This window comes from Mesoplodon mirus, assembly GCF_964341445.2.
Source record: "Mesoplodon mirus genome assembly, chromosome: 3".
Lineage (NCBI taxonomy): Eukaryota > Metazoa > Chordata > Mammalia > Artiodactyla > Ziphiidae > Mesoplodon > Mesoplodon mirus.
Genome location: NC_138978.1, coordinates 60,139,295 through 60,161,818, shown reverse-complemented (window position 1 = coordinate 60,161,818; position 22,524 = coordinate 60,139,295). Strand labels below are relative to the sequence as shown.

General features: G+C 37.0%; 1 protein-coding gene across 3 annotated transcripts in view; it reads right to left on the bottom strand.

The window, feature by feature from the left end:
• Positions 1 to 22,524, bottom strand: part of LOC309799688 (3',5'-cyclic-AMP phosphodiesterase 4B-like) — a gene marked incomplete at its 5' end in the record, with an annotated part of 525,358 nt that overhangs the window by 310,536 nt on the left and 192,298 nt on the right. The window contains one exon of one of the 3 annotated variants that reach the window (XM_082613099.1): positions 16,127 to 16,362. The exons of the other annotated variants lie outside the window; for them this stretch is intronic. Within the exon in view, the coding sequence (XP_082469225.1) occupies positions 16,127 to 16,362 (236 nt within the window). Of the gene's footprint in view, positions 1 to 16,126; positions 16,363 to 22,524 lie in introns of those variants that run through there. 3 annotated transcript variants of the gene reach the window in all.

The window sequence follows — 22,524 nt, the reverse complement described above, 5'->3', positions numbered from 1 at the left end:
TTTGCCTAAGATCATACAACTAGTAAACAATATAATCAGAATAGGAATTAAAGTTTTTTCATTGTAAGTTCGATATACTTTCCTTATTGCCTGTGCATCTCTCTCTCCTCTCTCTCATACTTATCTATTGTGAAATTTTAATATTTTTTTAATGTTAAAAATGTATATTTGCAGGCTTCCCTGGTGGCGCAGTGGTTGAGAGTCCGCCTGCCGGTGCAGGGGCGCAGGTTCGTGCCCCGGTCCAGGAGGATCCCGTGTGCCGCTGAGCGGCTTGGCCCGTGAGCTATGGCCACTGATCCTGCGCGTCCGGAGCCTGTGCTCTGCAATGGAAGAGGCCACAACAGTGAGAGCCCCGCGTTCCGCAAAAAAAAAAAAAAAAAAAGTATATTTGCATATAAAATTGCTTCTTTGAGGGGCAGTTACTTTTACTATTTTATTTATCACTATAATCATTTAGTAATTATTTCTCATTGTACTTTAAATTATCTGTTCACATTTCTCTCTCCTATTCAACTTGGGGCTCAGTGCTTAAACCTGGAAGGTATGCAAACAGTCTGCCCAAATCATTTTTTATTCGTTCATTCATTCATTCAAAAAATATGTATTAACTGCCTACTATGTGCTAGCTTGTGTTACGAGTTTAGGAGATTTAGCAATGAACAAAATAGACAAAGTCTCTGTCATTATGGAGTTTATATTCTAGTGGGAAAAGTCAGACAGTAAGATAGATGATAGGCAGAGAGAGATGATGTATGTCATATATGGACATGAATATAGTTGTGCGTGTAGATATATACATACAGACAAAGAGGTAGAGCTATACATCAGGTATGGATAAGTACTGTAAAGAAATCAAAACAGATTTAAGGATAGGAGGAAGGCTATTTTATATTGTTTTTTTTTTTTTTTTTTTTTGCGGTGCGCGGGCCTCTCACCGTTGTGGCCTCTCCCGTTGCGGAGCACAGGCTCCAGACTCGCAGGCTCAGTGGCCATGGCTCCCGGGCCCAGCCACTTCGCGGCATGTGGGATCTTCCTGGACCAGGGCACGAACCCACGTCCCCTGCATCAGCAGGCGGACTCTCAACCACTGCACCACCAGGGAAGCCCTTATATTGCTTTTATATCGATGGTCAGGAAGATCCTCTCCAATGAGATGAATTCAAGCAATGATCTGAAAAAAGGAAGAAGGCCATACAGATGTCTGGGGGATGTTGTTTTCTGACAACAAAAAAAAGGCAGAGGCTTTGATAAGGGATGCTGCCTAGACTGTTTGTTTGAGGACCTGCAAGTAGATCAGTGTGTCTGGAATGGTGTGGGGAGAGAAAGGAGTTTGAGAAGTAATCAGCTGAAACCAATATGGCCTTGCAGGTATGGCACATACATGTCAATCCACACTCTGAGTGACATGGGCTGCTCTTGAAGGATTCTGAATAGAGGAGTGGCACAATCGCTCATGTGTTATAAAGAATCACTGTGGCAGCTGCGTGGGGAATACATTGTAAGGAGGAAAGGGTGAAAAGCAGGAGTGTCAAGTAAGAGGTTAATTTAATAATCCAGGTATGAGATAATGGCGACCTGGATCAGAACGGTGGCAGTGGTGGTGATGAGAAGTGGTCAGATTCTGGAGACATTATGAAGGCAGAGCTGACAGAATTTGTTGATGCATTTGGAATGTGAAATACCAGAAAAAAGCAGGTGCCATGGAAGACTCCAAGATTTCTGGCATGAACAATAAGAAAAATGGAATTGCATTTTACCAAGATGGAGAAGACTGGGAAACAGATTGCAACAAGGGTGGGATGTTGGGGATGAAAATTATGACATCAGTTTTGGACATTCTCAGTTTTAGCTGTCAAGAAGGCTGTTGGATAGATACATAGGTCTGGAGTTCACAAAAGTCTGGCTAAAGATACATATTGGAATCATCAGTGTACAGATATTATTTAAAGTCATGAGGCTGAGATACTTGACCTAGGAAGTGGTGTAGACAAAACAGAGAAAGAGAGAGACAGAGAGAGAGAGAGAGAGAGAGAGAGAGAGCGCGAGCACATTCCTCTGGGGACATTCCAATGTTTAGAATTTGAGGAGAAGAACCAGCTGAGGAGATTGAGAAAGAACAGCCTCTGAGGAAGGAGAGAGATTATAGTACCCAGGAAGCCAATTGAAGGCAATGTTTCAAGAAAGAAGAAGTAATCAACTATATGATATGCTGCTGATGAGCTAAGTAAGATGAGGATTGCTAACTGATCATTAGATTTGGCACATGGATGCCATAACCTCAGTAAGAACACTTTTAGTGGAATTGTGAGGGGAAAACTTGCTTAGAAGTTTTCAAAGAAGGACTGGAGGAGAGTAAGTGTAGAGAGACATATAGACTATTATTTTGGAGAGTTCTGCTATAAAGGGGAACAGATATAGGGTAATAGATGGAGGGGTTCATGGGGTCAAAGAGGGCCTTTGAAAGAATCAAGCTATAGACTGATAAACATAATCAAATAGGAAGGAAAACTGATGATGCAGAAGACAGCAGGGAGAAGTGCAAGAGCAAAGCCCTTTGAGGGGGAAAGGGGAGAGGCTGGCCTTAACCAGGTACACAGAGAAATAGGAAGGAGGGCAGGAAACATGGGCATGGAACAGGTAGGTGGTAAATTCAGTGAATGAGTGAGAGGTTTGCAAACACAACTACACGCCTGGGACATTCAGCCCATCATCTGTGTCCCAGACCTTGAGGGGACTGGAAAATGCCCTTTCATCCTCCAAAATACTTCCCTTTGCCTCTGCTCCCTATTGTGTCAAATTCAGAGATGAATTTGTCTGGTTTAATGTTTATTTCGCTAAAATGGAATAACACATTAAACCCCGTGAGTCAATTATGCTTAAGTGCGAATGAATTTGTGAGGCCCTCACTGTGAGGAGGCTTTTAATAAGGGAACATGAGAGTATGATAACTCTGGATGTTTTCCCATAGGAGTTGGGAGTTGGGGGTTAAGAAGGGGGATGGAGTGGATTGTGTGAAGGAGCACCGCTGAATCTGTGGACCTTGCCAATACGTATGTGTAACTCTAAATCAGAACACATGGGCTAATGTGTTCTTGGTTTACCACTTTGTAGCTTGGTTACCCAGCAACAGTCAGTTGACCTTCCTGAGTCTCAGTTTCCTCATCTGTAAGTAGAGGTGAGGATTAAATGATATAAGGTGTATGTGGTAGCATTTTTCTATTATTGCCCCATTTTTTATTTAAAAAATTAAAATACTGCTGTCTTGTTCCTTCCTCTCCTGGAGCATATGTTCTGCTTGCTCACACCAGCAGTCTGCTTATACCCGACCTCTTGCTGGTACATCAGATTCCCAAGTACAGCTCACTATACTTAATACTGATTAACTGCTCAAGAAAATAAGTCACCATAACATATGCTGATTCAAGGCTCACAGACATTTGGAAAGGGGAGCACCACAGTTGCTCTGTAGACCTTTAGTTTCATAATCAGATTGACACCACTTGGTAGTCATGAGAGAGCACTGTATTTTATACTTGTATACTTTTAACATTAGAATCTGTCAAATAAAATGATTTCACATGCCAAATTATTATATACACTCTTTGGTTAGATAAAAGATCCTTAATGGCAAAGCATATCATGTTTGCATCATTCCACAATACACATTTTGTTGATTGGAATCAATAAAAAGTAAAAATGCAAGCCACGTATCAGAATTAATTCACTAAGCAATGTCTATCTGGTTTTCAGCCATTGAAAAAGGACTAACATACACAAATATAGTAATGCTTTATGAAACTCTAAACATAAACATCTAAACTTCCAGAGTACTAAATACTTGGCAAAAGCATTGTTAGGGTTCACATAAAATATAAAATTCATTAATACATTTTAAAGCTGAGTCACATTTTTGAAAATCTGATATGTACAAAACTTCTTATAAGTTTTATACATATAAAAACTTATTTTTTTCCATTTGAACGTCTTTGCCAAGTTACTTTGCAGAAAACCAAAGCACTCTATAAACACTGGCATTCAATATTCATACCATAATGCATAAAGTAAGGATGGTAGGGCAGGTAATTATTAAACCCTTTTGACAAAAAAGCTACCAGCCACAAATGTATGCATATGTGCTTACTGGGCATTTTGGGTGCAGCTGGCATTAAAACCCAAACCCCTTGAATCCCGAGTAAGTACTGTGTTTATAAAGATAGTTCTTTCATAATAAGATAGCTCTTTCATAATATTAGACTCTGCAAAGCTTTATTCAGATGAAGCAGTTGCTTAATTTAATCTACAGTTACCAGATAGGTTCCTAAAAATCTTATTTTTATTAATTTAGACAGAATGAGAAACTTGGCATAATTCTTTTGAAGGCTAAAAGTACTTTACTTTATGGCACTGTTGCAAAGCTTTGAGTTTATATGGATAGCCATTTTTCAATGATGTACAAATTCACTTGAACAGAGCCCCTGGTCTTAAAGATATAACCTTTTACTGCCTTTCAATTGCTCAGAGACAGAATCAACCTGATCAATGATAATGTGAGAAGGAAGTCTTTAGTCAAAAGAGAAGCCATAACCTTTATTTCTGTTTTCATCCTTAAATACTCTTGGAAATGACCAAGAAATACTGAGCAATTTGACTTAAATGCTGTAAAGTCATCTGGATAAAGGTGAAATACAACTTGCACTGGACTGAACATTGGTTATCTGAGCTTTCTGTTATCTTTCTGCAGGAAGCATGAAAGTGATGTAAAGACCCATGAGGGTAGTAAGACCCAAAGGTACCATTTAGTCTAGCCCCTTTCTCCACACTGTCTCTCCCTTAAGTGGTCCCATAGAGCAGAAACTCCTCCTTTTCTGAAAAATAAAATGTTTGTGAGGCAGTGTTCATGGTATTTAATCATGTTTATTAAAATGATGTTCTTTACATACAACCCAAATACACCTGTAGCATTTTGTACTCATTAGCAATAGTTTATCATTACTTTCTGTCCTATAAACTTATCTTTCCTCTTCTTTCAGAAAACAGGTTCCAATTCTTTGTGCTTTTCAACAATGCTATTTAATTTTATAAATATCATATATGAATAGGGAAATAATTGTTTTATCTATACTTTACTGATGAGGAATTTGTGATTCCAAAAGGTTAAATGACTATCCCTACGTTGTTCAAAAAACAAAACAAAACAAAGCAAAACAGTTTGTAAGTAGTGGCGCCAGGATGCATGTCTAGAGTCTATGACTCTAGGTCCTAAGCTCTTTTCCCATTGCCTCTCTTGAATAAACTTTCTTACATAAACAAATCACTAGGAGGTTAGATTCTACTGACTAGGGAAAACAACACAGGGACATTCTGGTACTTTGAAAAGAACATTATTTTTTTCAGTTTAGTAGTAATTTATTTAAATTCACTTAAAGAAAAAGTGTTTCATCAGCATCTAGTTTCAAGAATGGAGACAAGTATCAAATTCAGGAAGGTAACTGGAATTTTAAAGAATAAAGAGCATTTTATGACCAAAGTTATTTGCAGTTGTCTCTGTGAAAAATGAGAGTGATGAAACCCCATAATGCAGAGTGATTTCTTTTTCTTTTTAAATTTTATTTTACTGTTGTAAGAACACTTAATATGCGCTTTAAGATAACGTACTATCCTATGAAACTAAGGAATATCTAAGTGGCCTAAAAAGAATGAATTTAATATGTACAACATTGCTCAATAACAACTTATGTAATTAAACCATGTTATATCAAATATTTAATTTATATTACTACACATATATATTACAACTTGTTATATGAAATCATAAGCTCTGGATACATTTGTGAACTGATGTCTGCTGGTTACCTCTCATTGGCCAAGGATTGTGCTAAGCATTGTACACACATTACTTCATTCGATCTTCACAGTGGCCTAATGAGATACAAGTAGTATTTTTCTAATTTTGCAGATGCAGAAAAGAGGAACTAAGGTTAAATGGTTTGCCTAAAACCTAGTATCTGGTAAAAGGTGGAGTTGGGATTCAAATGCTGTGCTCTTTGCACCGCCCAGCTTCCTAAAGTCCCAAGTTGTTTTGGTAAATTTGAGCATGTTAGAGACACAACCTTGTTTTCTGGGTGAGCTCAGTCCTGGCTGAGCAGGCTGATAGGTAAGGACGAAGGCCATGGTTATCCCCAGGAAGTTAACATTCTGCATGTGGATTTCAAAGGTAACATCTCAGAAGGAAGTCTGGGGCAGTTAAGACATCAGCAAGAGAGACTTGGATCCCTGAGCTTCTTTGTCCTGCCTTCTTAAACTGCTCTTCAGGAGACCTAAATAGTTCTGATGGTGAGAGACAGGTTTCCTGTGTAATCTGCTGAGGTAATTGTGGCCCAAATAAGCCACAAAAGCACTCTCAGATTCTCTGCACCGTGACAAACAGTCTGTGCTTATTAATTTGTGCAGAAATATAAAGGGTAGCAAGGAGACATTTTGAGAAAAATGAGTTTTTGATGACACTGGAATTTTTCCAAGGCATTTGTTCACTGAATCTTATATTGGCTTTTTATATGTAGGATCCTGAAATAGACAAGGCATCTTCTTATGCTTTTTTCTTTTTTTTTCCTCTCAAGCTTATTGGTGCAAGTGGATGGAATTCAAAGTGCTTTTCTTCCTGTCTCTTTCGCACAGTACATGATAACACATGGCTTTTTCAAATATGTTGGTGATAGCAGCCAAACAAGGCTATGAAGTTTCTTATTGGGGATGTAAGCTATTCACATTGGGTCTTCTGATATGCGTTTCAATATAATTTAGCTTGGTTCATTAAAATGTGATTATCACATGATAATAAATGAATGATATTTTGTTTCCTCAGTATGTAGAAGGGTCACACTGTGAATATTATAAAATTATTTATTTACAAATGAAAGTGCACTTTGACTCTTTCAAATTAGCACATTTCATACCCACTGATGCTTTTCAAATAATGAAAAATAATTTCTGCTTTACCAACCAAGGTTGACAATAATGTGAATGTTTGGTTTAGAGATTTGGTAAGATAATTAAACAGTAGCATCTATTATGTGACTTATAATGCATGAAGTATTCCACTAAGTACTTTAATACATTTCCTTAGGAGATAGATAGTGGGATAGATAGTAAATACATTTTTAAAATTAAATTAACATTTGAAAATATTTAAACATAAGGCTATTTTCTCCACTTTGAAAATGAAGGAATTGAGGTCCAAGACAGATAAATAACTGGTCTAAAATTTCAATAGCAAGTCAAGAGAACATCCTGAAACCCAACCTAGCTTTCTTGACTCCAGATAATGTAACATAAAACAAAGATCAACAGTAAACATAAAATTCAAGATAACATCAAAATTATATAATGATAGAACCCCATGTGTAGTATATTAAGAAATTATACAATATTCCATATTAATGATACAAGTTTTATAGTTTTAGAAAAAAAATAACATCTCTTCTGGGGGGAAGAAAAAATTGAATGCTACAGACATCCATCCTCTTAGAAATGGTTTCAAGTACCTAAAACCAACAATTTATCACAAAGAAAAGTCATAAAATATTATAGATACCTCTAACCCTCCACTATAACTGCTTCAATAATTTACTTTTTAAAATGGCCCACAAACTTATTCATAACTTTTCAGTATATTAGTCAACTATTAAGAATTAAACTCAAATTTTGATATGAGAACATGTTGATGAAATGGAAATAATTAATTCTGTACTTTTAAAATATGAGGCTCTTTTTGATCCCAAACTAATACTTTCCATCTAAGTGTGCTCCCTTCAAACTAAAGAAAACATATATAAGAGTTTATATATGGAGAGAGGTACAGAGATAGAGTAAATATGTAAAAACACTAACAATCAGTAAATCTAGGTAGAGGGTGTTCATTGTACTACTATTCTTTCAATCTTCTGAAATTGTAAATCTTCACTACCAGTAACCTCTCCTTGACTCACAGATAGGTCCATCCTCCTCGTTTATTCTGCTGCCATTCCTGGACATCTTAGATGCATATAATCTTAATGTTATAAATTGTCTGGAAATTTCTATGACTCTATCAAGCACAGCTACCCAGAATTTTTTTCCCTATCTACTCATTTATCTCTTACATTGGTGGTTTTCAAGCATCTGGAGATTACAGAATCTACGTGTGAGACTCCTCCAAATTTCTCCAAGCCTAGATTCATCCATGTTTCTTTGTTGGGACCCGGGACCAGGAAAAAGATCATCACTATCTTATTTTTTCAAGGAATTCCAAAAATGGGTCCAAGAACACTAATGTTTCACAAAATACAGTTTGAAAGCAGTTTTCCTTAAAGCCACACTACCCCTACCCCTTTATTTCCAATCTGTGTAATTTGCAGAAGTCGGAGTTGTGAGGGGTATAGGGAGGAGAAGGGGGACAAGCCGGGCCTGTCAGGGGTGCATGCCGAGTGACAAGTGTTCTTTTCCACAAAAGGTCAAGAGAAGTAGTCATTCGTATTCTCCCTCAAAGAGGAAATGTCTAAGTTCTAGCAAGAAGCAATCTGAGAAGGTCAACAAATTACTTTTATTTTTTTAACTTAAAGTACACAGTGGGATTCAAACATATCTCTGTCAAACAAATTACTAGGAGTGACAGAGGTCCCAACCTCTCAGTTCAGAAAAAAATGAGACAGCACCAAGTGAAAATTTTCACTCCTGAGGATGTCTCTTCTAGAATACAGGGTTATTAATTCACAACTTCCTCACTAGAATACAGGGTTACTAATTCGCAACTTCCTCACTCTGCAAGTCATGGACTCTTACTTCCAAGTTCCCCAGGGAAATTCTATCAAAAGCTCAGTGTCAATATTTTTTAGATGCTCCATCAGTGGGAAAATATCAATAATTAAGCATTCTAATATATAATATGCAGATATGTTAAAGGGCAAATAACAAATATATTCCTCTGTACAACACTTCCACTGAGACAGTTAAGAGATATGTAGAGCTTCCCTGAGCAGAAACACCAACTGTGCTGTTTGATACATGAAGAACACCCAAATAAATAACTGTACAGTGCTACAGACAAATATTTACTTTACAGCACTACAGGCTAGGTAATATGATTTGTACACAGTGGCTTAATTAAATAGGCTATCATGTAAAACACTTAGCCTCTAGTGAGATATTGTAATTAAACCTGTATCTACAGTATCATAGAACACAAAATAGAAAGCAAGTTAGAGTAGCCCTACTGGCAGAAAGGGAACACAACTATTAAGAGATGGATGAAGTAAGGATGCTTGTAGAGTATCAACTAAGCTTCCTTTTCTCCTCCTTCATAACAGGCTAAAGGGAAAGTGCTATAAGAATAAAGAACAGGACATAGGAACAATATTCATTTTTTCTTTTATTTTTTCATCAAATATTTACCAAGCACCAGCCTTTCTTTAGGTGCCTGGGATATAGTAAACAGGACAGAATCCCTGCCCTCATGCAATTCTGCTGGGTTGGTATACAATAGAAGAGAAAAACAACGTAACAAAGAAGCACGTCTTTTCCAGTGAATGTATTTCCAGGTAATGATAAGACCCAAGAAGATAAATAAAGCAGAACAAGGGACAAAAAATGGAAAGGTGCTTTTTTAGACAGAGGGGTCAGCAGAAGCCTCTCTAGCAAGTGATATTTGAGTAGAAGCCTGAACAGAACTGAGAGAGTGAGCCATGTCAACATCTAGGGAGATAGACTTCCAGGCAGAAGTAATACCAAATGCAAGGTCCCGGAAGTGGAAACATGAAAGGTTGTTGAAGAACAGAAAGGAGGCTAATGTGGCTGGAGAATAGGAGATGAGGTCACAGGTAGCATGGAGCCAGATAATGTAGGGCCCTGTAAACCACGGCAAGCATTTTAGATTCTTTTCTGGGAATCATTTAAATGCCTCAAGTATAATGTTGCTGACATCTTGACAGTGATGTTAGAGAAGGAAGCACCATAAACATCCAAGTAGAAAAACTAGGAGACAACAAAAGAAGGAAGAATGGGAAAAGAAAGCAAATGGAATTTCACAAAAGGGCTTAGACTTTAGCAGTTGGGCAGCAGGCATGCCTGCTAGGCCACCTTCCAGTGTGTGTCCTGGGGGGTTGTCATCATTACTTTACAAAGCCCTTTTTCCAGTAAGTATTTTTTAAATCCAATATATTGAAGACTTGTGGACACTAAAAGGCCAGGAAAATACCATTTATAGACTTGCATTACTGAGAAAATGCTTGCTCTGATTAAAGCAATAGAATCATGCTATGAGGCATAGATTTCCGCTGGCATTGAGTTCAGGCTGTGGACTAAAATAATCTTTGTAAAAAACTCACCAGGATTATACACAAAACACAACACAAAGCACCCCTAGTAAATGAGGACTGAACTACTAGGTTTTCCCCAGATGCACCCATCCTCCCAAGCACCTTCATTAAGACTGATACATTTGGAAGTAGTGCATCAACTAGAACTATGCACAGCATCATGCTGGAGGTGATAAATGCAAGGGATACCAAATTTACATACTTCTCTCCCAGTTTCCATAAACCATAATTTGTTAAGTCATAAAGAATGTCATAAGCACAGTTTTTGATGTTTTGGGATATACACAAAAATTAGAAGTCATTATCTCTCAAATGCACATTCTCCCTTTTCCCCCTCCTTCTAATCCTCTCATCTTCCAATCCACTCTCCACAATGGAGTGCAAAACATCATTCCAAAGTAAAAGCTATTTATGGCAATCCCATTCTCATAACCTTGCAGTGGCTCCCCACTGATGATGGAATAAAGCCTCAAGTTCATGACATTGGAAGCCCTAGGGTATGGCTGCAATCTATAGGCAAAGTCTGACTTCCTATCTCTCCCACCTTGCACTTTAGGCTGTAACTCCAATGAACTTTGCTCACCTTCCCCCACACTCTGAGGCAAATCCCAACTCAGCCCCTTACTTGCCATGTAATCTTGGGCAAATTACTTGTCGTCCCTATGCTTCATTCATTTTCTGATAAAATGGAAGTAACAGTATATAACCCATGGGCCTTTTATAGCACAAGATAAGCGAATATATTTAAAATAATGCCAGATGCATTTTTAGTACCAAAATAAATGTGAACTATTATTACTGTTATTTGTTGATGGAATTTTCCTATTATTGTTTCTTTGGCCAAAAAAAAAAAAAAAAAATGCCCTCCTGCCCACTCCTCAAAAACTCCTATTCATTCTACAAATGTCATCTCCTCTCCAAACCTTCCCCAACACATTGACTCACTTTCTAGCGGTATTTATTTCTTCTGCTGCTCTTATGATAAGTTGAGTGTCATTCTTCAACAGCATTATTTATACACCATTGATTAATTATTAATGCATAAGTTTGTCTTCCGGGGGTATATGCGTTCTTTGAAGGCAAGTGCTCTATCTTTCTCATTTTGTATCTCCCAGAGTAGGGCCCAGAGCATAGTAGGCTCTCAACAAATGTTTTGTTCAATCAAATGTTGAATCAGTAAATATTTAAAGACAGATATTTCTCAAAAAAAAAATGTCCAGGGCTTCCCTGGTGGTGCAGTGGTTGAGAGTCCACCTGCCGATGCAGGGGACATGGGTTCGTGCCCCGGTCTGGGAGGATCCCACATGCCACGGAGCGGCTAGGCCCGTGAGCCATGGCTGCTGAGCCTGCGCGTCCGGAGCCTGTGTTCCGCAACGGGAGAGGCCACAGCAGTGAGAGGCCCGCGTACCGCAAAAAAAAAAAAAAAAAAAAAAAAAAAAAAAGTCCAATACTGCTAGGAAATAATTCAAGGACATTTAAGAATAACACAATGCACAGATTTAGTAGATTTAGCTAACAAACTAGGACTAAATTGTGTAAGGCAGTAAATGTGCTTAAAGGTTCAGAGAAAGGTTAAGCATATACTATTCATCATTTTCATTTTACTCTTCTCCAGTTATTCTAGTTTTGTCTTGTCAGGGGTAAGTTCCTTTAGAGTATGAACTATGTCTTTTAAAACTTTTGTGGTCAAATATGAGGCACAAAAGTGCACGTTTCATGAAACTTTAATAAAATGAGGAAATATTTCCAAGGTACAGGTAGAACTAAATGGGGAAAAGGAAGAAAAACCTAAGTCTTCTTTCTAATACTAACTCTGAAAGCATATTGTCCTCTGTGAAGCATATACCATGTGAAAGCAGGGACAGACAGACAGAGTGGTGCTCACCAATCCATCTGCTCTTCAAGAGCAGTGTTGTAGGCCTGGGATGTACTCAGGACCATCACCAGTAGCTTCCGTCACAGAGCATCATGCTGCTTGCTGATAATGGAGGAGAACTGATGACTGAGGTTGGAACGTGAGCAAAGGAGAGAAGGTTGACAAAGCTGAACACCATGTGGTAAGTGCCAGTCAAGAACAAGCAGGTCCCATAAGACAAGGAGGATAAGGTTATGTCTCAGGAGTTTTCACCCCGGATTTGGGGCTAGGGATCAATAATATGTTGACCTTAAGGACTCTGGCATTAATTTCCCCACTCATCAAAGCTCAACATTCCACTGAAACTTTGCAGTGTAGGATATTTTTTTTTTTTCTATATTGTCTCATTTCAACTAACATGGAGTTTGGTGTCCACTTCTTGGTTTCAGAATTCAAAGAAGAAATTAGAAATTTGGGATAATGGTACAGAGTCAAAATAATGATTAATGGAGTAGAAATACTTGGAAGAAGCTAAAGCAATTCAGAACATTTTTATATCTGCAGCAAGCAACATTGAAAAGAACACAAATTTAGAATATTCTTATCCCCCAAATGAGACTTAAATGAGATAATACATGTGAATATTCTAGTAAAGAACCTAAAATATAGTAGGTGTTGGAATCCATGCAGATCGAATCAGCATTTTTTACTTTTCTTGCTCACAGCAGTGCTCAATTATACATGATGAGTGAAAAAAAAATTCTGGGACTGGTTAATAATGATCTTTATTTTCATGCAAGTTCTTATAAATTTTTTCTTTATATCCATTGAAGACCAAAAAAATTATATATATATATATATATATATATATATATATATATATATATATATATATATATATATAATACACATATAATTCAATACCTGGACTATGAAGTAGTAAGACTGTGTACTAAGTGAGGTTATAGAACTGCTTTCTCCAGAGTCTTAAAAATAGGCCAGATTCCCATATGTCAAAGATGGAGCAATTGTGGTCCTGCCCAAAGGTAAAAGGAAGCAATGAGATAATCACCCAAATTCTTTCCAGATTTAGGATTGCATAAATACTCTGATTAGCGACAACACATTGAATATTTACTATTTGTCAGATATTTTAAAAATAATCCCAGAGTCAGCATTTCACAAGTGTTTCTTACATCTTCTGCCATTAATCCACACTTCATAACTTGGGTTTCCAAAACCAGAACTACATATTCATCTGACCAAAATATGAAATCTACAAATAGCCGAAGATAAAAAAAATTGTTCAGTGGGTTTAGATATAAACTGCATCCTCTTCATTGTTTAGCTTCATCATGAAAATTACTTTAATTTCAATGCTGGAATCAAAACAATCCAGTCTTCTTAAAAGACATCTACTGTCTACTGTAAAGTAATAACATGTTTTTGGAGACTTCTAAGCGCATATCTTGGAATTTCTAACTTAAATGCAAGGTTTGGAAAATACCAATTGTTGATCGTGAAAGAATGGTTACATTTCATCATGACAAAGAGGCAAAAATAAAGTACTTATGCTCTTATTTCCTCGTGTAAATTACATAAGATGCTTTAAAAAAGGAGCACATAATTTTTAGGATTAGTGAAAAAGTCATTCAAATACATATGTGTGTATTTTATGAAAAGAAATTTTCATTGAATGTTTCATGAAAATAAATTTGAAAAATATTAAACATGCACTCAGATAAAACATAGAAATAAATATAAATATAGACTTAGGAGTTAAAACAAACTGTGATACAACTTTTCTAAGAAACAGAAGAAGAGTGTGTGAGTTGGTAGGTAAAAATGGTTGAAAATGAACCATGGTCATAATTAAAGTTATTTTATAAGTTTGGTGGTTAGTGGATTCTTCAAACCTATATAATGGTACATCATACCAAAGTCATGTGTTTTGTTTTTTAGCAATTTGCAGAAAAATTTTTTTAACTTAGCTAGAAAAAGATCACTTTAATAGCATAAGTTACCTCAAATACCATTTAATTGTTCTTTGTGTAATTTGCTGCAAGAAAATTTGTATAATGCAGAAGTAAAACTGGCTCTTTAGTCATTTTAAAATTTGGGTTCTTTTGAAAAGAAAAAATTCAGTATTTATAGCTCTACCTTCCTAGCACATCAAAAATCTATTCTAAGTAAAAGAAAGGTCATGTTATTATATTCAGGAACTCTACAATAAGGAAATATTAGCAAGGCTTTATGAAGATTTACCACTATCTGAAAATCCGTTAATTAAAATTAAGTATCCTTCTTGTCAAATTATTAACCCAACTAGTAAAACATATGAGTCTATTATCTAATTATATGTTTTCTCACCTTTATTCCTTTTATGAGAACTAATTAACAATATACCTATATACCTTCTCCTATTCAGTTATACTACTTAGCAAACTATGTGAAAATATGCATACATTAGGGGTGGGGTAAATCATGAGACAGAAGACTTCCTCAAATCAGTACATACGTATACATAAACCTTCTATTTATTAAATGCTACCACTGGTAGGTTTTGAAAAACTAATCACATGGAATCTACAAATATGAGATTACAATTAAATAATAAGATTTAACTCATCAAAAAAGATGACCAAAAAAAGTTCCCTAATAAAGCAATTATGTGAACAACAGTGCATTGTCAGAAAACAAAAATAACCATATTATTTTTAGCTAGGTAAAGTATGTGTACTGGCTTTATCATGTGGTGTCCATCAAAGGCAAGCTACATATTTCCAGGGGTAACTTGAATTTGCCAATATACTGTGCAGTAGATTAGGCAGACAAACATTTCAGATGAGTAAAAAAACAGAATTCAAGTAAATATTAATTTTCGAAAACCAGATATCCTCAGTTTATAATGTTGGTTGGCAATCTAGTATGCAGTCAAAATCCCTGTGCTAAAAATGTCTTTAAGAGGTAATAGCTCCCTGCACTGCTATGGTCCCTGGGAAATAAAAATTATAGGTACCCAATTTTGAAAGGTATATTAATCTGAAAGAAAATATAACCTTCAAAGAAATCTGAAAAGGCCTATCTTTTACAATTAAAGTTTTAAAATTTCTTTTGTGCTTCTCCTTGTATTCGGTTATTATACTGGTTTAAGGAAGCTACTCTATTGTACATAACATATATATTAAAGGTGGCAGCCTCAATACAGTTTTTACAGAGGGTTCTGGAATTTACATGGGCATTCCCAAGTAACTTGGGAATTTATTTATTATTATCTATAAATTTTGTCACTTCTTTACAACAAGAATCTCTTAAAGATAATAGCAATTTGAATCATAAATAAAATTAATTAACCATGTAATTTCAGAAGTGGGAACTTAGTTTTCCCTTTCCTTAAGTACTGTAAAGATAGAGGCAATAAATCAAAACCACTAGTTTACATACTACAAAAATGGCAATGCTGTAAATTAAGTTTGACTTTATACATTGTCTCAAGAAATAACTCCAAACTAAGATTGAATCACTTATCCTTGTACCAAAAATATACTATTCAAAAACATCATCAACAACAACCGCAAGATACACACAAAAAAGTCAGCAATCACCTCAACAGAGATTAAACAAAAAACTGAATTTTTATAACTCCTTCAATACTCGGTTGCCCTAGAATTAGCTAGGTGTTTTCTTAAAGGCAGTAATTTTAAAGACTCTCTATAGTGAGAGGCTCATATTATCTGGAAACAGCTAGTGGCACAGTGATATTAACGCACAGAACACTATGTATTCTTCAGCTGACCTGCTCACCATTCATCTCACACATGTGTTCTGTATTATGAACAAAATTCAAATGTCCTACTTGCTACATTTCTAAATCACTGTTGCTAATGAAAAGCACTCCAGACACCTCCAAGTCCCATCTTACCACGTATGAGCCACAGTGAAGCGACGACGCTGCCGAATGCTTTTATTCACCAGCAACTTTCTGAAAAAGCATGGTGAGTTCCTTGGCGAACTGCGTGGAGAAATTTTAGGAGATGTAGGTCTGTTTCCCGGTAGTCTCGGAAGCTCAAGTTCTAAGTGCATTTGCTCCTTGAAAGTCTTTATGCAAACCTCAGATTCAGAAGCAGTAAGTTCTTTTGAAGAATCTTTTGCTGTCATGTCTTATATGGAGTGCTGGGTTTCACCATCCAAAACAAAAACCTCAAACATAGCAGAGACACAGCTGCAGGTTAGGAGGCTGGTAAGTCTGCAAACTGTTCCCAGTTTAATTTAGGAAGCTGTGGCTCCAGTGTAGGAGCTGCTTAGAGCAAGAGCAGCATAATCGAAGAATGGCAAGTCAGGCTGTCACAAGGAGCTTTATCAGCCTGGCTTTGCCTCTGAAAATGCGCCAAAGTGCTTCCTATGTCAGTAGCCTCCTTGTGGATGAGGTCTGTCTGCAAGCTACACACTGACACTCGCTGAATTCATTCAGCTGAATATATCAACTCATGAAATATTCATGAGGGCTTCTGATAAATCCTTTGCATGTATTTTTAAAAAATCTTTTCAAACATGCTGCATCCACTAATGGATAGTAAGCAAAACCCAGTCACCTATTTTTGTTTGCACAAAGCGCAGAACCAGAGCCCATCCAGCACGTGCAATGTTTAAAGTCTTCATTCAGAATTATCTTTCTTTGTAATGCACACAACAGTAACTCCACCTACCAAATGCTTATTGGCCCAGGACTATTTAAACAACTGCACTCTGTTTCCCCCTCACAACACCCTCCATTGCCCAGATTTTCACAACATTTGTGAAGCCACTCTCATCATCAGTGAAAACATTAAATCAGGGATTGTCAAAAAGCCTAGCTAAACCAGCCCCCCAAATTCCATTTCTGAATGAAAGAGCTGATTTGCTGAAATTTTTTTTTTCCCTCTTCCCTCCAGAAGATCCAAAACTGCATCCATATAGAAAGTGTCAGCTAACAGGAAAACATTAGATTTGGTTCATTCCCCTAAGGAATTTAAAGACTAATCTTTAATCCCATAAAAATTGCCCTCATTCTTCTGCTTAACTTCATTGTCCCTGAGGTGCCCACAGCAGCTGCTCTCTGTTAGATGTAAAGTCACTTCTGAAAGTCAAAGTTCCCTAGAATGGAAATGGAGGTAACAACCAGGAGAGATGAATGCTCCCCTTTACACCTGCAGGGTCCAAAGTCAAGCATCATGCATGTGTGTGTGCACGCATGCAAGTGCAGGTAGACGTACACAACAGTGTCTGTGTGTGGGCATCTTTACTTGCTAGCATGTGTGTACTTGGTTCACAAGGGCATGCCAGTGAGACATATGGGCAGGGGAGTCCAAAAATATGTCTTAAATTCCGAAGCAGATCATTGTAACCTGAAATTTCATTTAGAAATATACTGGCATGCAGCTTCTACACTTTAAAAGGAGTAAAAAGAATATTTTAGTGCTTGAAGTGTACAGATGCTGTGAAATTCTGTACCTGCAATGTCTACTACTAGGGCCAGTCTGATCTCACACAAATTTGGCAAAACAGAACTGGGGCTAGTCAATGTGAGTGACATTTCAGGAATGATTCATAGTAAGACTTCAGTGAAAAAGCATGAAATTCATTTTTTCCTCTAAGTCGTGAGAACTTCCACTTTTATAAAATCATTTATATATGTCATATACTCTGGCTGAATATCTAAAGGGCTGAATAAGAGCAGACGATGACCTGTATATAGGAAAAAATAAACCCCACTCTAGCCCTTGGGGGAAATGGTTTAAACTTAATAGGAAGGATTTAAACTCCGAGTTTACAGGTACTGTCTTGGAAGGATATAAGTATTGCAATAGTACCCTAAAATATATTACGAACAAAGGCAAAGTCATGGAATTTTAAAGTTTGAGTGAATTCCAGTAATCACATTGTTTGGCTCCTGATTTCAAAGACAAGGAAACAGACCTAGAGAACTTCAGTGACTTGTCCAGAGTCCTATTTGTAGTTGACATTAGAGCAAAAGCTAAAACCAAGGCTTTCTGATTCCCAGCTGAATGTTCTTACATTATACAATAAGAGAGGTCAACATAGTCATTTTGTCCAGCAAAGCCCTAGGACACGCACTTTATATATTTGAAGATACTTTAACTGCTCTATTTGAGAATAAATTGTTAGTAATGTCATGAGAGAAAATATAGTTAAAGCTATCTATTATTTACTGCATTATGAAAACAAAGCTAGGACTTTCTTCCAACAATAATGGGATATAAAACTGGAATGTGAGAATATGTGAACATGCCAATATTCAGAGTGACTTATTTGCAAAAAAATCAAATAGGAATTTGATGTCTTTCTCTTAGTCACTTTTTAAGGCTGCCAAAACACAATAAGCATTTTAGGGATTTTTACCCCTCTCAAAATTATGGCAAATTTCACAACCCAGATTTAGTATGTGAACTGGGATTCAGATAAGGAAATGTTGACATAAACTTACCTAAAGCAGCAGAGCAGTATAATTATAATTACTTTCTAATTCTTACTGTCAACTTACGTGACATTATGTGACACTTCACATTATTCTCTCTTTGCCTACTATGACAGCCAATGTCCCAGTTAAAGAAATTTTGAGAATCATCCTAAGAATTAGAATGCTCAAAAATATGTAAAGTCAGTTAATTCTACCTACTCTAAATAACATTTAGGAATACCAAAGACAGCTAATTGAAATACAAAACTTAAAAGATAACCAGACTGTTTTAAAGTCTGAATTAGTTACCTCTGAGAAAAGGAAATGCACGTTTACAGGTATATGCACAAAAGTTTGTTTCTAGAGTCAAAATGCTATAGAAAAACTTGATACTGTGTTAAATATTGAAATCAAAAATGAATATAGACTGTAAAAAACAGGAGATGGTATCTAAGAAAATGTAAAACAAAAGCACAGTAAAAGCAAATAACACCCTGCCATAGTTTAGCAAAGAATATACTGTTTTGAGAGAAAGAGCCAGAGAACCGGAGAAAAAGCCAAGAAGAAAGCAAATAGAGTTATTGTGTCCTTCTAAGTGTCTCAGAAGGAGCTAAAGAACCACAGTGAAAACCCTCCTGTCCACACGTAATGCTTAGCTGTTTCTCCTCAAAGGGAGAAATGAGTAACTGACTCAATTTATTAATGTGCAGATAATTCACCTTGGGAATTACTTGAGAATTCCAATTACACCTAGGTCTCAATTTTAAATAATGAAATTCCTGGTATCCACATCCTGTCAAAGCAAAAAGAATCAAGAATTATCATCATAAAGTATCATTCAAGGATCTGAATAGAGTTGTATGGTCAATAACAGTCAATAATGTATTATGTATAAATATTATGGACAAATCAAAACGTTGATTTTTCATTAAATTGAAATGGAAAGCAAATTAATTTCAGCCAAACAATATGATAAACTTACAGTGCAAGTATTATAATAGTTAAAATGTTTTTTAAAGGTAACAGCTCTGTAATCAATTTATTTTAAGTGAAAATAATTGTACTCTTTTTATATTCAATATCTTTCAGACTTTAAAAGTTAACTTGGGGGCTTCCCTGGTGGCGCAGTGGTTGGGAGTCCGCCTGCCAATGCAGGGGACACAGGTTCGTGCCCCGGTCCGGGAGGATCCCACATGCCACAGAGTGGCTGGGCCCGTGAGCCATGGACACTGAGCCTGCACGTCCGGAGCCTGTGCTCCACAACGGGAGAGGCCACAACAGTGAGAGGCTCGCGTACCGCAAAAAAAAAAAAAAAAAAAAAGTTAACTTGGAATATATTTCCTCTGAACTGAGTGACTAATTTTTAACTAACTGTTCTTATAAAACTAAAGTATTTTAAAGGCACAAAACTACTGATTCTGTGCAATAATATTATACATAACAATATTAAATGCAATATAACATGGCTCACATTTACTGTAAATACAAAGCTAGAGATTTGAAAAGACAGAGTTTATTCAGAAGCTTCTTTTTAAAGAGGAACAGATTTAAGACTGTCAATATTAACAGTTAAATTACTGTGGATTTGTATCTTTATTTATATCATTATTCAGTTCTCTTTTTTTAAAACAACACACCATCTCAGCACCGCCATTAGGCTCTACTCAATTGAGTAGAAAATACACAAGCTCTTCCTTCAGTCAGACAAGGTAGTAAGTAAATACAGAACAGCAAGAAACAACTGTTGCCTCTTTCAACAGAATACCCTACTCAACACAGACAGCAACTCATCCCAATTTCTCTATTTCAGTTAGAAGAAATGGAACTAGAGAATTATTCTAACATGATTGAAGAAAAGACAACATTCAACTGAATGAAAATATTAATAGTTGTCTAGCCATCTTGGAGAAGAACAATTAGCTGACCACTCTTAAGAATTAAGAGATTATAAAGAAGGAATTTACATTTATTGCATACCTCCTGGATGCCAGATATTATTGTAAGCATTTTTAATAAATTGTTTCATTTGGTTCTCATTACAAACGTATCAGACAAGTGCTATTGAAATGCTTGCTGGACTTCCCCCTAGTATTAAACCATGAGGTCTTTTAGGGCTGGGTTGAGTCTTGTTCATTTCTAGAACATGGAACAGAGTTTGGCACAGAGTGGATACTCACTAAATTTTGTAGACCGAATGCACATTATTTTGCCCATTTTCAAATGAGAATATCAAGACACAAAATTGCATAGCATTTAAGGAGTTGATCCTACACCAAGCTTTTTATAACAGAAGATACCTAATGAGACAGAAGAGGAAATGCAGGCTCCTAGGGTGGTCTAGTCATGTCACTAGAAGTATATGTTCACAAGTACTAAATGCCTTGAGTCTGAAGTTATCTAGCATGTTATTTTTATACGATGATAAAAAGGCTTCACTTTTATCAATATGATACAATTAATTACTCATCATTAGTAAACTGATGTTCCAGAAAGATCAGTTTTAGCCTTAACCACCTTCAGTGTCACCTGAATCCTAGGGAGGAAGTAGGAAGCCTGTACTTGATCATGGTATCATAAAGTTCTCAGAGATTATCATATTCAAACAAGAAAAACCCTCCAGTGGCTCCACATTACACTCAGAGTAAAAGCAGAAGCCCACACAATGGCCTAATGTACTCCACCAGCACTGGATTCATCTCTCAGAATGTTTCATTGTATACCATAATACATATTTTCATTTGTCTCCTGAACTAACCTATGAGCTCTCTAAGGACCTAAGCTATCAATATTTTACTTATCTTTGTATCTCCAGAGCCTGAGATTGCATCTCGATTGATTAGTATTTATTGATGGAAAATATGAATAGAAAATTAAGGTACTGCCCCAAATCATGTTCTCCTGTTAGTCTCAGATTTTTCCTTTCTGTCTTGAAAGCTAGTCCAGTCTATATCCTAATTTCTTATACTTGATCTTACACAGGATTCCAAAATGAACTTCTTAATCATAGCCGTTTGGCTATGTTTTGCCATTTTTACTAGCATTTCTTTGTTCTTTAAAAAATTATTATCATTATTATTAATATCCTCACTGCAATGCAAAAGCAGAACACCTATGCATTGCAAACTCTGTTCATTTGGTGGTATACAGGCAGGACAGACCTGCTATGCCTTCTCTTCACACTGTTTTCTGGTTTTCGCAGAGTAATTAGGTGCTTCTTTCACAAGGCACATTCTATGAAGGGAGACTGCAGAGACAAAAAAAAAAAAACAACTAAGGAAGCTCTGCTCTTTGTTTCCCAGGTCATTGTTAACATCAAGATATATTAGCGCTCCTGGGAAGATGGCGGAAGAGTAAGACGCGGAGATCACCTTTCTCCCCACAGATCCACCAGAAATACATCTACACGTGGAACAACTCCTATAGAACACCTACTGAATGCTGGTAGAAGACCTCAGACTGCCCAAAAGGCAAGAAACTCCCCACGTACCTGAGTAGGGCAAAAGAAAAAAGAATAAACAGAGACAAAAGAATAGGGACGGGACCTGCACCAGTGGGAGGGAGCGTGAAGGAGGAAAGGTTTCCACACACTAGAAGCCCCTTCACAGGCGGAGACTGCGGGTGGTGGAGGGGGTAAGCTTTGGAGCCATAGAGGAGAGCACAGCAACCGGGATGCGGAGGCCAAAGCGGAGAGTTTCCTGCACAGAGGATCGGTGCCGACCAGCTCTCACCAGCCCGAGAGGCTTGTCTGCTCACCCGCCGGGGCGGACAGGGCTGGGAGCTGAGGCTCCGGCTTCGGTCGGATGCAGGGAGAGGACTAGGGTTGGCAGCGTGAACACAGTCTGCAGGGGGGTAGTGCACCACAG